At 34.8% G+C, this 12,570-nt stretch overlaps 1 protein-coding gene across 1 annotated transcript in view; it reads left to right on the top strand.

Moving 5' to 3' along the window:
- Positions 1 to 1,236: 1,236 nt before the first annotated feature.
- LOC145671238 (protein hairy-like) overlaps positions 1,237 to 12,570 on the top strand; it is a 66,881-nt gene continuing 55,547 nt past the window's right edge. Inside the window, exon 1 of the mRNA XM_081740139.1 lies at positions 1,237 to 1,399. Within this exon, the coding sequence (XP_081596265.1) occupies positions 1,334 to 1,399 (66 nt within the window). The 5' untranslated portion in view covers positions 1,237 to 1,333. The remainder of the gene's footprint in view (positions 1,400 to 12,570) is intronic.

Here is a 12,570-nt window from a genome sequence, read left to right as displayed (position 1 = left end):
CTCCAACAGAATATAAGGATGACGATATAAAAGACAGTTTTTACGAAGAAGCAGAACGGGTATTTGACCAACTCCCGCGATACCATATGGATATTCTATTCGTGGATTTCAATGCGAAGGTAGGACGAGGGAATATTTTCAAACCGCATATAGGGAATGAAAGTCTGCATAAGGAGAGTATTACAGTGGCGTTAGACCAGTGAACTTCGTAACATCCAAAAACCTTATTGTTAAGAGTACAAAATTCCCACATCGCGACGTTCATAAATATTGTATATACCATCAGGTCTCTGTTTGCTAACTTTGGCGCTCCTAATTTGTCTCCTTCTTGGTGTTACATTTTTAATGGTGAGCAGTATATATTGTGAAAAACAGTCTAGCAAAACAAAAACAACCCACTACAAAGTCCTTGATATATATATATTGATAGATAGATGGATGGATAGATAGATATAGACAGTGGCGGATCCAGGAAATGATCAAGGGAGGGGCTAAACCATAATTTGCCGTTTTATCCAGTGTAAAGCAGAATTGAAGCCCATTTTATCCAGTGTAAACCTGAGCGTCAAGGGGGGGCTATAGCCCCGTAGCCCCCCTTGGATCCGCCCTTGGATATAGATATATGGATATAGAGATATAAATATGTGGTAATCTGAGAAATGATAAACACTATAGTAACAATTCGTACCCCCAGAATAAAACTGTCGTAACTCTGAAATGTCAATTTTAAAAGTAAGCCAAAGAAATTTGTTATATCTAAAGGAACTTCATTATCTTGTCTCTTTTTCAAGATTGTAACGTTATTTCAATATGTATAGTAATAATTATTGCAGACAAAGTCTTTCTTAAATACATACACATTGCAATTATTACACGTTAAAAATTGATAACAATTAAAAATCTATTTTGAGTTACGACAGTGCTTTTTTTTTTAACTGAATCTAATTCATCTCAAGTGGTATCCATAGAGAATGATTATTGCCTCAGAACAACAAAGTCGTAACTACCACAGCGGTTGTAAGTTTTCGATAATTTCTTCTTTTTCTCATTTCTTTTCCATGCATCTTAATAAATAAACTACTTTTTTTTGTCAACGGGATCATAATTCAGTTCATATTGTATTACATGGAGGGAGAGGGGAATACATTTTCTTTTTATGAATGAAAACAGGTTCCATCCCCTTTGTGCTTACAACTCCTCCCTCGTTTACAGGTAACAGTAGTCACGTGACACCAGAGGCAGGAGTGGCCTTTACAAGATGGGATGAAGAAGTAGTATTGAAGATTCACTGGCTATAGCCGAACACGGCGAAAGGGACAAGTGTAACTGTGTGATGAGCTTCGAGATGGTGACCACGTTGGTCTCTCAGCCGTCTTCAGCGGCCACGGAAAGCAGAAAAGTAAGTGTTTTTTTTTCAACTAAATTTCCAAATGAAGTGACCGGTACACCTGATTCATATTTTGATCAAAAGTATTTACCGAAATGTGCAGATTTTCAAATTTCTCCAAATTGTTCAAAAATTAAAGAATATTTACCAAACATAGTACTTTAGTATTTACAAGTTAAATAGATGCATTCCGCAGGCACGCAGCCAGGATTTCGTGAAGGGGGGAGGGGTCCGAGGCATGAAATGCTGTGGTCATCACACCAGGGGCTCGATCATTCTAAACAATTTTACTGGAACATATATTGGTTCGTTTAGCCAGGATTTCATAACGGGAGGTGGGGGGTGGGGGTGAAATGAAATTCTAAAGGCCCAGGAGCTCGATCAATCCAAACTTTCAACATATATTGGTTTGTGAGGATATATTGGTAAGTATTTTAATAAACTATGAAGAAATCTCGAGTAAAAAAAAAAAGTATTGAAAAAGATTATACAATATTTACATCTATTTATTCACATATAACAATTTTCCTTTCATTATGACCTCAACTATTATAAAAAGTACATATTCACTATTATAAAAGTACATACTCAATAATGTCTTGTAAAATGTTTTGCAATATCTGCGTTCCTTTTTCTGTTGAATCAAATGTTAACAGAACTTTCTTGTTCTCAGAACTTATTATTGTTATCTTTCTTGATGCCACTTCAGCTCTATCACATATTCTATTCAATTCCTCGCATATTATAAATCTGTATTCATAACTTTTCTACATTTTCCCTTTTTTCCCCTCTATTTTTACTTTAAATAGCCTTTTTACTTGTGAAAGTTATATTAAAAACGCGAAACACCACAGACTCAGTAAATGATTACTCAGTGTATTCGTTACTATTGACTCCTCGATGCTCGCTTGAAAATGTTAACACTGTTAAGTCGTCTAAAAATTAGTTAAACTAAATGATACTGTTAGGCTTATTACGTATTGCTCTAATTCACTTTTTTTTTCTCATTCACAAACTTGGTTGGTTGGATTAGAATTTAACATCTTTTTCAGCCCCGAAAGCTGTATGATTCGTGGACATACAGTTTAAGGTGGAATCCGAAAGATGATAATGCGTTCAAGTTTCAGGACTCTACCAATGGAAATCCAACCTGGGAACCAGTACGCCGAAGAAGCTTACGGTAGTCACCTTATATATAGTTAACTGATTAATAGAACATTTGTCAGTTAATTGATCTTCCTCATTTTCCTGATTTCATTCTTTACCATTTTCTATTTAACATGGCAGGGACAAATACAGAAATATCTAGGAAAGTTAAAATTTCAGATAAGCTCCCCCACCGGGAACCAAACCCAGAACAACGTATATCAAAGGCACACGCGCTAGTTGCTAAACCAGCGGAGAGGGACGGCCATTAAACTACCGGAAACGGCCGTTCAGAAATTTGCTTGAAGTTTTATATTAGCCATATTTATTCTTTCAGAAGCTGTGGCGAAACCTATGTAGAAATCATTTCGCATAATGATTTACAACCCTCAAAGTGAAAGTGTTAATTCTTGTTCTACATTCTGGTGTTTATTTGAGGGAGAGATATACAGAAATGGCTTGACTCATTCAGGTGCTCTTTTACCTGGTCATAATCACACACTGTGGGAGATTTTAATAATAAGCCATTTTTGTAACTTCACCCATTAAGAGTGAGGTAAACGAAGGTGCAACATTTCTATGTTATTATTAAGATTAGTGAACACAAATTCAATATGTGCGACAGTAGAGAGGCAGCGCAAAATATTCACTGTTATAAAACGAAGAAATCTTTGTTTTGCTGCTTGCTTAATATTAAAATAATAATAATAATATTAAAATTATAATAATAAAATAATAATAATAATAATAATAATAATAATAATAATAATAATAATAATAATAAAGAGAGAGAGAGAGACAGAAAGAAACTATTTATCCAATTTGTTGTGAAGTAATTTTATTCTAACAATGTGATTGTATGCTGTAAGAACAAAAATTAAGTCGGGAAAGAATAGTACAATTGATTGATTGATTTAACAACTATGAACTTACATGGGACGAGAGCTACTGTACAGAATGGAATTCGAACCATTTTCGGTTCCTGGTCTAGTGGCTAACGCGCGTGTCTTTAGAGTTCAGGGTCCGGCTTTGATTCCCAGTGAGAAATCATTGAACGCATTACGGTACATAGATTTCATCTTAAAATGTAAGTCTATGTTTCACATATTCTCGGTGCTGAAAAGAGACGCTAACCTACAATGAAAACACAACAAACATCGAACTATTTGTGCTTGGCAAAGAAATTAGAGGTCTACACTGGCTCGGGCTGTGAATTTTTAAATGTACAACATATTTCTTGGGCCTTTTCGGGCCTAACTTTGTAAATATACTGTATACAACGATATATATATATATATATATATATATATATATATATATATATATATATATATATATATATAACTTTGTAAATATACTGTACAACATCCATACTGTACAACTGCAAAATTAATCCACTAATTACTGTAAATAAAAATACAATTTTGCACAAATTATTATGTTTTTGAAATTCTGGCTTTTTTCGGTCTCATTTGATACATACGAGCTCGGGCCTAAATGCTAAAACATATTTCGAACTCAGGTCGAGCCTCAAATTGTAAATTCACGGGTCGAGTCGGGTCTGGGCTAAAAAGTCCGTCCCGTGCAGACCTCTAAAAGAAATCCATTTAAGATAGAACCCTGGACCCTATGCATAGAAAACACATACGACACAGTGGGCAACAAAGGAGCAAAAATACTGTTAATATTGATATATGATGATGATAACTAAATAGGGATAGTTGCCCCCGTGAAGGCTGTCAAGTTGATATACAGTCAACAAAGTCGTCCATGCGTTAGGAGCTGTATGGTTAATTTTGTTGTTTCTTACTTGGAAGGCTTTGAAGGCTGCAATTTTGAATTCCGTACCTGGGTATGAAGCTTATTGATTAGTTTTCTGTCTTATCAGACAAAAGCGGCACTATTTTTAAATTTAAACCATAGCTAAGTCATTTCCATGACATTATTAATGTTCCAAAGTAAAATGGTCTCATACGGTATTTATTTATTTGTAAATAAATAAACATTAACGCAATATTTTTTAATTAGCAAATAAATTATCACTGGTGAAGGGACTATAGGGTATATGGCGTATCTTGATTTCTATAATTTTACAGGGGAGTGACCTAAAATGTCTCGTTTAACGTTATTTCCTTCAACCGATTTCAAGATACACCACTTTAAGAAAGTTCATATCTCCGATAATTTAAAATTTGTTATATTTTTTTGTGGTTGATAGAGCAGATTAAATAAATACAAATGGTGGTCATAAATAAAAATTGCGTTTTTGAGTTATGCCACTTCGCTCCTCACCGACGTTATAAATGGATGACATTACAGAATACAAGTTCAATGATAGATAATAACAAGTTTCTTTATGTACAATTATGTTTTTAAATGGGTATGATTTAAAAATTAAGTTTGTTTGTGATTGTAGTGTTTGTTTCTTCTCCTCAATTCACAGCTTCTGCACAGAGAAAAATCCGTTCTCCGTGACCGTGTTGCTGCCAACGAGGAAGAAATATGATAACGTGGTTCCTCTCGACGTTTCTCCCATTGTGCGCTTGTTTCAATGGAAGCATAACCAATCCCTGTTTCCATGTCAAATTTTGCAGATGACCCCCATTGGAGATATTCACGATACGCCACTGGTGTCGCTACTATTTTTATTGCATTTTACACATACGATTTGGTAGTTCAATTGTTTGTTTGACGGCTCTATATGCATTATTAGCTGAGATAAAGGCCTGCTACGGGTAGTCAGATACAAGTCTGCAACAACGCCTCTAGCGGCTAAATGGGAAAGGATATGACAAAGTTTGTCCTCTAAAAGTTGCATGACATTTAATGTTCTTTTGAACGATTCCAACAGTTATACCACTTTCCATTTCAAATTTTCAAGTTGTCCCCCGTTGGAAGTATACACGAGACGCCACTGGTCTCGCTACTATTTTTATTGCATTCTACACATACGATTTGGTAATGCAATTTTTTGTTTGAAGGCTCTACGTGCAGTATTAGCTGCGATATAGGCCTGGTACGTTCTTATTGAATCGCCCTATATATATATATATATATATATGTGTGTGTGTGTGTGTGTGTGTGTGTATGTATGTTATCTTCGTCAACTGTATTTTATATACGTTCATTTGTGTGTGAGATCCTGATTGGCTATACTGTTTCATATGGAAAGTACGTACAGATGTAACACTTAGGGGAAAGTGGGGGAATGCCACGCTACGAGGGAATACCACGCACCCTATTTTCTCAGTTATAATGCTTCGAAACTGATTCAGATTAGTGCTACTATCTAGTTTAGACTATGAAAGACATATTGCATCAGTGAGGCGCCAGTTGCTGCTAGGTGTGGTTCATGGCATGGCGAAATGTTGTTTTGCTGTAATTTCTTCTAATTTACTTCGTTCACAGATTTAGAAGTATGTATTGCAATACTTCGTTGATTTTTATATTGTGTATACAGTGTTTTAGCTTTGTGTGTTAGTAGTAAGTTCGTGCTAAATATATTTATATGAAACGACGTGAAACGGCTGAAGGTCCAAATTTTCTTTCTCGACTTGGAATGGGGGAATTGCACGCATGTCGTCCATTGTGCGTGGTATTGCCCCTTCACGAAGCAGTTATCAAAAATGTTTATACTGCGTTTCTTTTCCCTTTTTATGTATATTGCAGATGCCATGATACTAGGGAAACAGAAAAATGCAAATGGACATTGGAACAGCTGCCAAACGCCATAGGAGCAATAAATGACCAAAGAAAAATTAGAAAGGTAGCAAATGTTTTTGGGATACATGAGGCTACATTAAGAACAAAAATGAAAGTTGGGACTGTCTGTTCTAAGAAAATGGGAATAAAAGCTGTATTCAGCTCTACACAAAAAGTGGAACTTGCTGATCACGCTTTACATTTAGCCAAGTTGTTTTACGGAATGTCTCTAATTGAACTACGCAGAATACCTTATGAATACGCAGAAGCTAATAATATCAAACACAATTTGAATAAAGAAAGTCTACTTGCTGGGAAAGATTGGTTGGAATTGTTTTTAAAGAACAATTCAACGATAATATTAAAGAAACCTGAAGCAATTAGTATTAACAGGGTCGACGAATTCAATGAAGAAGAGGTGAAAGGGTATTTTAAGAACCTTACAGAAGTTACCGAAAAATATTTTTTTGCAAAGATTCGATCTTTAACATTGACGAAACAGGTATATTCACAGTATAGACAACAGGGCATATTTTGGATCCAAAGGGAGTGAAACAGCTCGGAGCACTAATATCATGGGAAAGGGGTAAAACCGTTACAAAGCTGCCAGGTTTTACATACCCCCTATGTTTATCTACCCAAGAAAACGCATGTCACCTCAGCTGCAGAAAGAACAATCTAGTGGATCTATATATTCGTGGGTGGAGCAATGAATCTAGTGGCTGCAACATTTTGCTCTTTTTGCGAAACAGATAACAGGTGATCCAGTCCTACTTATTTTGGATGATCATACGAATCATATTTCATTAGAAATTTACAATTTTTGTAAGGAGAAAAGAATTGTTATGGTTACAATATCACCGTATACTTCACATAAACTTCAACCGCTAGACATCACTTTGTTTTGTTTCCCTTAAAACATATTTTAACCAAGAATGCACACTGTTTGCGAAGCGCTACGTTAATTTCTTCATATGACTTAGCTGAGATCTTCAATAGAGCTTATCTGAAAGCAGCAAATATGGAGAAAGCTGTTAATGGTTTTAAACAAGCGGGTATTTGCCGGACACTTTTAAAAAATAAGATTTTGAAGCTACTTAGGAACTCCAGGCCGTAGAACTTGAAGATGAAAGAGAGACTTCTGAAGCAGAGGCGTCATTTAGGGGGGCAGGGAGGGGCATTTGCCCCCCCCTGAGTTTGAGATTTATATAGATGTTATCAATAGAGTAGTAGCAAGTCAGTGAAAAACGCGAAATTTTACTTATATCAAGGGATATTGCCCCCCCCCCCCAAGCCAAATCTAAAATGACGCTACTGTTCTGAAGAAGTGAATTCTCAATTGCTTTCCAATGCTCAAACTAATATAGGTCTACGCCAAAATGAAGAACTATCTTCCACGAAAATAGAGCTAAATCGAGAACGTCAACTACCCGGAACATCATCACATCAGTTACCATCACATCATAGTCAAGTCCAACCGTCTTCTTTACAAAATAAGGCTGTGAAAGTCTCACAATTTTTTTCCTATCCCCAGGCCTGCCAAGTCAACTCCTCGAAATAACAAAAAGCGTTCAGAAATCTTAACCTCTACTTCAATCAAACGAATATTGGAAGATGCTGAATTCAGAAAGAGCAGTAAGCGAAGAAAGCAAAGTTGAGAAGAAAACTCGAAAATTCGATGTTGGTGGAAAACATGAAGACAATTTGAGGAAACAAATTAGAAGTAGACCTAAACGTACAGTTAACAAAAAAGTAAAGTTTTTGGAAAGTGATTCTGATGCTTCACGTTAAGGAATTTGCGCTAGTAATTAATGGGTGCCATTACCCGATGAAATGCGTGTGATTACCCGATGTGGTGGGGAATACCACGCGTTTCTCGTTTTCAACAAAATTTATTTTTACAGAACCTATGAAAATCAAGGAGCACTACCAATGACCGAATATAAAAGTAGAATGATTAAGTTACAACATACATTTTCCTCGTGTTAATTTGTTTGATTTCTAGTGAGATATTGGAAAATGTACCTTAAGTGCGTGGTATTCCCCCACTTTCCCCTACACGGAAAGTATTGTAAAACATGTACGTTATACGCTTTCAGTTATACTTTTGCTGTACATTAAGTCCAAAAACTACAGAATTTACAAATGTAATATACGATTTTACGTATGCCACATACATTTTTTCTCAGGGTACACTCATGTCCAAAATTATTGTCGCATATCTATAACTGTCTTCTTGTAAGAATATAATTTGATAATGGTTTTGCAGGGTACTTTTAATACTGATACTATGCGCATAATCGGGAAATGTACATTTGTGGTAAATTTCAGACGAAGAGAATTATAAATACGATAATTACAATGAGTAGAATAAAATGATGCTAAATGGACAAGAAAGTTTTATTTTCGTTTTATTGTTCTTATTTACTGCTCTTTTGACATGAAATTTGCCACATACATGTCTTTGCCGATTATACAGATACTAACATTATAAGAAATACCGGGCGAATTCGTTATCAAATTTTATTCCCACAACAACATATTTATAGACATGCGACAATAATTTTGGACATGAGTGTACCTATTAACAGTACCGTGAATAATATCGAAAGTTTCAGACGGGTGAACATGTTGTTTGAATGGTAATGGTAAATATGCGTTCACTTCTACAAGTTTGTTATTTGAAAAGCCCCAAGGAAACAAACCATTTATCAGAAGTTAAAGAGTAATATGAAGATGGATCATAGAAACAATAGCCATCGAATTTCGCACAGAATATGATCAAATGACAGTTTTTGATACTACTGCACCCTAAGCAATTTACCGCCCCAGGCAATGGCATAATTTGCTCTCCCTTCCCCTTTCTCCAGAAAGAACAAATCTTAAAAGCTACAATTCTAAGTACGATACCCAATCATGAACAACGAAAATGAGGAAAAGAGTACTCGCACTCATAAAACCCTAATAACTACAAACGCAATCTCATTGTGTCTGTTTTATTCTTTAAATGATAATCTATTATGTTATTGAAAGATAAAACAAACACACATGCAGTGGAAAGATAGTTATCCTTTTTTCATACAATTCAATATTGAGCTTCAATGTGAATATATCAGTTCACAATTCCAGTGCAAGTAGCTCTTTTATCTTTATTTGTTGATTTTCCTTGTACATCTGTTAAAAAAAATTAAAAATAACTTGTTTCTACCTTCAATGAAAAGGAATTTGTATGTGACGAAGACAAGACTAGTTTTCATATCAAAACTGTGATAACTAACTAAACGGAACGGGTGTTTGCTACTGTTCGAGAATTGAGTTCTTCTATTTGACAATAATCAAGTAATTCATGCTGGGATTTGTTTGACCTTTGCTTTAACACTGTCCATGTGACGTTAAACTAATGCGACCTAAACATGATTTATGAATGTAGTATTCAAATAGAAGGCCAGCTTAGTAAATTTAACTATCATCATCATGAAGTCTATTTCCAAGAAATATTTATTTTAAATAATATAGTTATGCTAGATTTTGCCGCCTCGTGCAAATGCATGTGTTGCATATATGGTAGAACAATGAACCTTTTGGTTTCTTCATAAATTGAGGCTAGGGTTGTCAGATTTTTCAGAAGATAAAGAAAAGGAAGATTTTACAAATTTGGGGAAGAGCAAAAAGATATGTGATATTCAGAATTCACGTACAACAAATACATGTATTGTTTCACATAGTAACGTAGAATAGTTTTACTTGGAAACTGGGATACTGTCGTTAAAAATAATTGCAATACAAAAAGTAGGATATATTACAATTCCCGGTGGAAGGGAGGTTGGGATCCCATATTAAGCCATAGGTTCTTATCATAGCCTCAGTACTGAAAGAGATACAAAACTTAAATACAACTAAGGATGTTACTCAAATTTTTTGCCTTTTAATGGTATTTTAATAAAGATTTTGCACCTCTTAAGAGTGTCACATCCTTTTCTATACGTTAAAAAAAATCTATGCAGGGAATCGAAATTCACAACCACTTGGAGTTCTGCTTTTGTTAGTTCACACCAGTAGCTTTTTTTTTCTGATATCAGTATATCACGATCGGTCGAAACTGTGATATGATCCGGACACGTTGACAAGCAAAGGCTAAGATGCTAGAAACAAACTATTTTTAAACATAAGGTTTGGGCGCAGGTTACATAGAAGATAAAAGCACATCTTTTTGCTTTTTCTCTTTAAATATTAAGCTATATCGTTAAGTTGCGTTGTTAACATTGTGTGAGGCATCATTTCCCTAATTAAAAAATATTGTTTTTCGTACAAATGTATCAAAACATTTTAAAACTATCCAGGAATCAATATCTGTTATTTATTTAAAAACGGGAGAAATAGTTTTAAAGGAAAGATAAGCACATATAACGTTAGAAACCTAAAACTCACGGAAAATGTAAGGTCTGGCAATCCTTGAAGTCTTTATTTACAATTTCTTAAATACGTTAATTCTACCGGTATTTTATAATCGTCTTTTGAATACTCCATAATTATTAATATTAATTATTATTTGTAAATTTCCATGAACTTTTGTAATAAAATACAGATGTATCTCTTAATTATCGTGGTTTCGATTATCGCGACTCTCGATTCTCGTTTTATAATTTATTACCAAAGTTTCGATTACTAGCATTGAAATTCGAATTATCGCGCCCTCAGTATGTAGCAACTACATGTGCAATCAGAATTGCATTTAGTTGGAATCTCCATTCTTCAGGTAGTGCTCTAGTAGCCATCGATGCAAATTAGAGGCTTATTCTGGGGGGAGGGGAGATGAGACTCATATTACTGTAGATGAATCTGATTTCTGCAATGAACCTGTTGTATATTATACACCAAGGGATATCAATTTCATCCCACTTTCCTTTGTGGCAGTCGGACACAAATCATCACATTTCTCCTCAAAAAACACTTTCAAATCGAAATATTGGGGGAATAATCCCCTTCGCCTCCCCTCGGATTTGTGCCAGTGCTAGTAGCGCTTTGTTTTTATTGGACGAATTGCGAGTCGAACTAATAGTTCGTACATAAATAAAGATTAAAGACTACTCTTATTTGTTTAAATAAACCTTTATTTTTTCCTTAACTCGTGTAGCACATTTATTTATTAACTCATACATAAAATTTAATTAATGGATTTGAAAAATCCTTCACATTGTATACGCATGATTTTATTCCAATTATCGCAGATTCGTTGTATTGCGGTACTTTTCGTGGCAACAATAGCCACGATCGAAGAAACTTCAGGAATACGTACAGACTTTATCCCCTTTTCCCGCAAGTGCCACGTCAAAGTTTCCTTTAGCTCAAGCAGTAACGGCACCAGAGTTCTGCAAGAGGCAAGTCCCATCGGCAAAGGCGCGAAACTGCCTTTGTATCCCTAATCCTCAAAACCAACCCCAGTGATTTTTCACTTTGTAGTCATACTTTAAATTCTAATGTGAGATACAAATATTATAGGAAAAATAACAACGAATTTGCGATTGTGTAATCAGATATTGAGCGTATGTTCTACATAAGGAACTACTGAATTTAATTTTACATATTTTACTTAGAACAAATAATTCTAGCTATTCATGAAGTGGAAAATAATTAATGTTGCCAATACTGCCCAAAGTGTTTAATCAATTTGAATTTTTCAATAGACTCTGTAAAAATTGTTTGGTTGTATAACTATTAACTGGATTCATTGTAATTTGGAATGGATACAAAAATATATTCGTATAATTTGATATCGATGTAATATATATTAGCGATAGTAACCACCGCTACGATATATATAGCGTCCACTACTACTATAGATAGTACTCTCACGTTTCCACACTATTTTTGAGAATATGATTCAAAACTTTTGTTTTGAATCCTTACCTACTCTACTTTTCTAAGGAGTTTCGCATGTAGGCCTAAAATAGAAGAAACTCTTTTTCGTGAAATAACCCTTTTCTGCAACGGACGGATCAACGATTTTCATAGCAAAATAGCATATTAAAAACCGAAGTCGTCCGATATTCATCTCGTACTGATTCTTTTACCTTTTGTATTTGAATTTTTCTGGATAAATCTAGTTTATTCGCATTCTGACAGTGATTTAGGACAAGAAGAATTTCGAAAGGGGTAAATTGAACTCAGTTTTTTAGATCCTGTTTCACCTGCATCTTCCGGCATTATTTTTTCCTTGCCAATCATCGGTGACCTAAAAGAGTGGATGGAATCTCCTTGGGAAAAACGACATATGTAATTTCGAAGCATTATGACTGGTTAATTAAACAACCTTATAGGGTTAAAATATTGTTACG

Source organism: Thermobia domestica, chromosome 15 (assembly GCF_964235325.1).
Source record: "Thermobia domestica chromosome 15, izTheDome1.hap1.1, whole genome shotgun sequence".
Taxonomy (NCBI): domain Eukaryota; kingdom Metazoa; phylum Arthropoda; class Insecta; order Zygentoma; family Lepismatidae; genus Thermobia; species Thermobia domestica.
The sequence above is the reverse complement of the archived record's forward strand: the minus strand, read 5'-3'. Positions and strand labels throughout refer to the sequence as shown.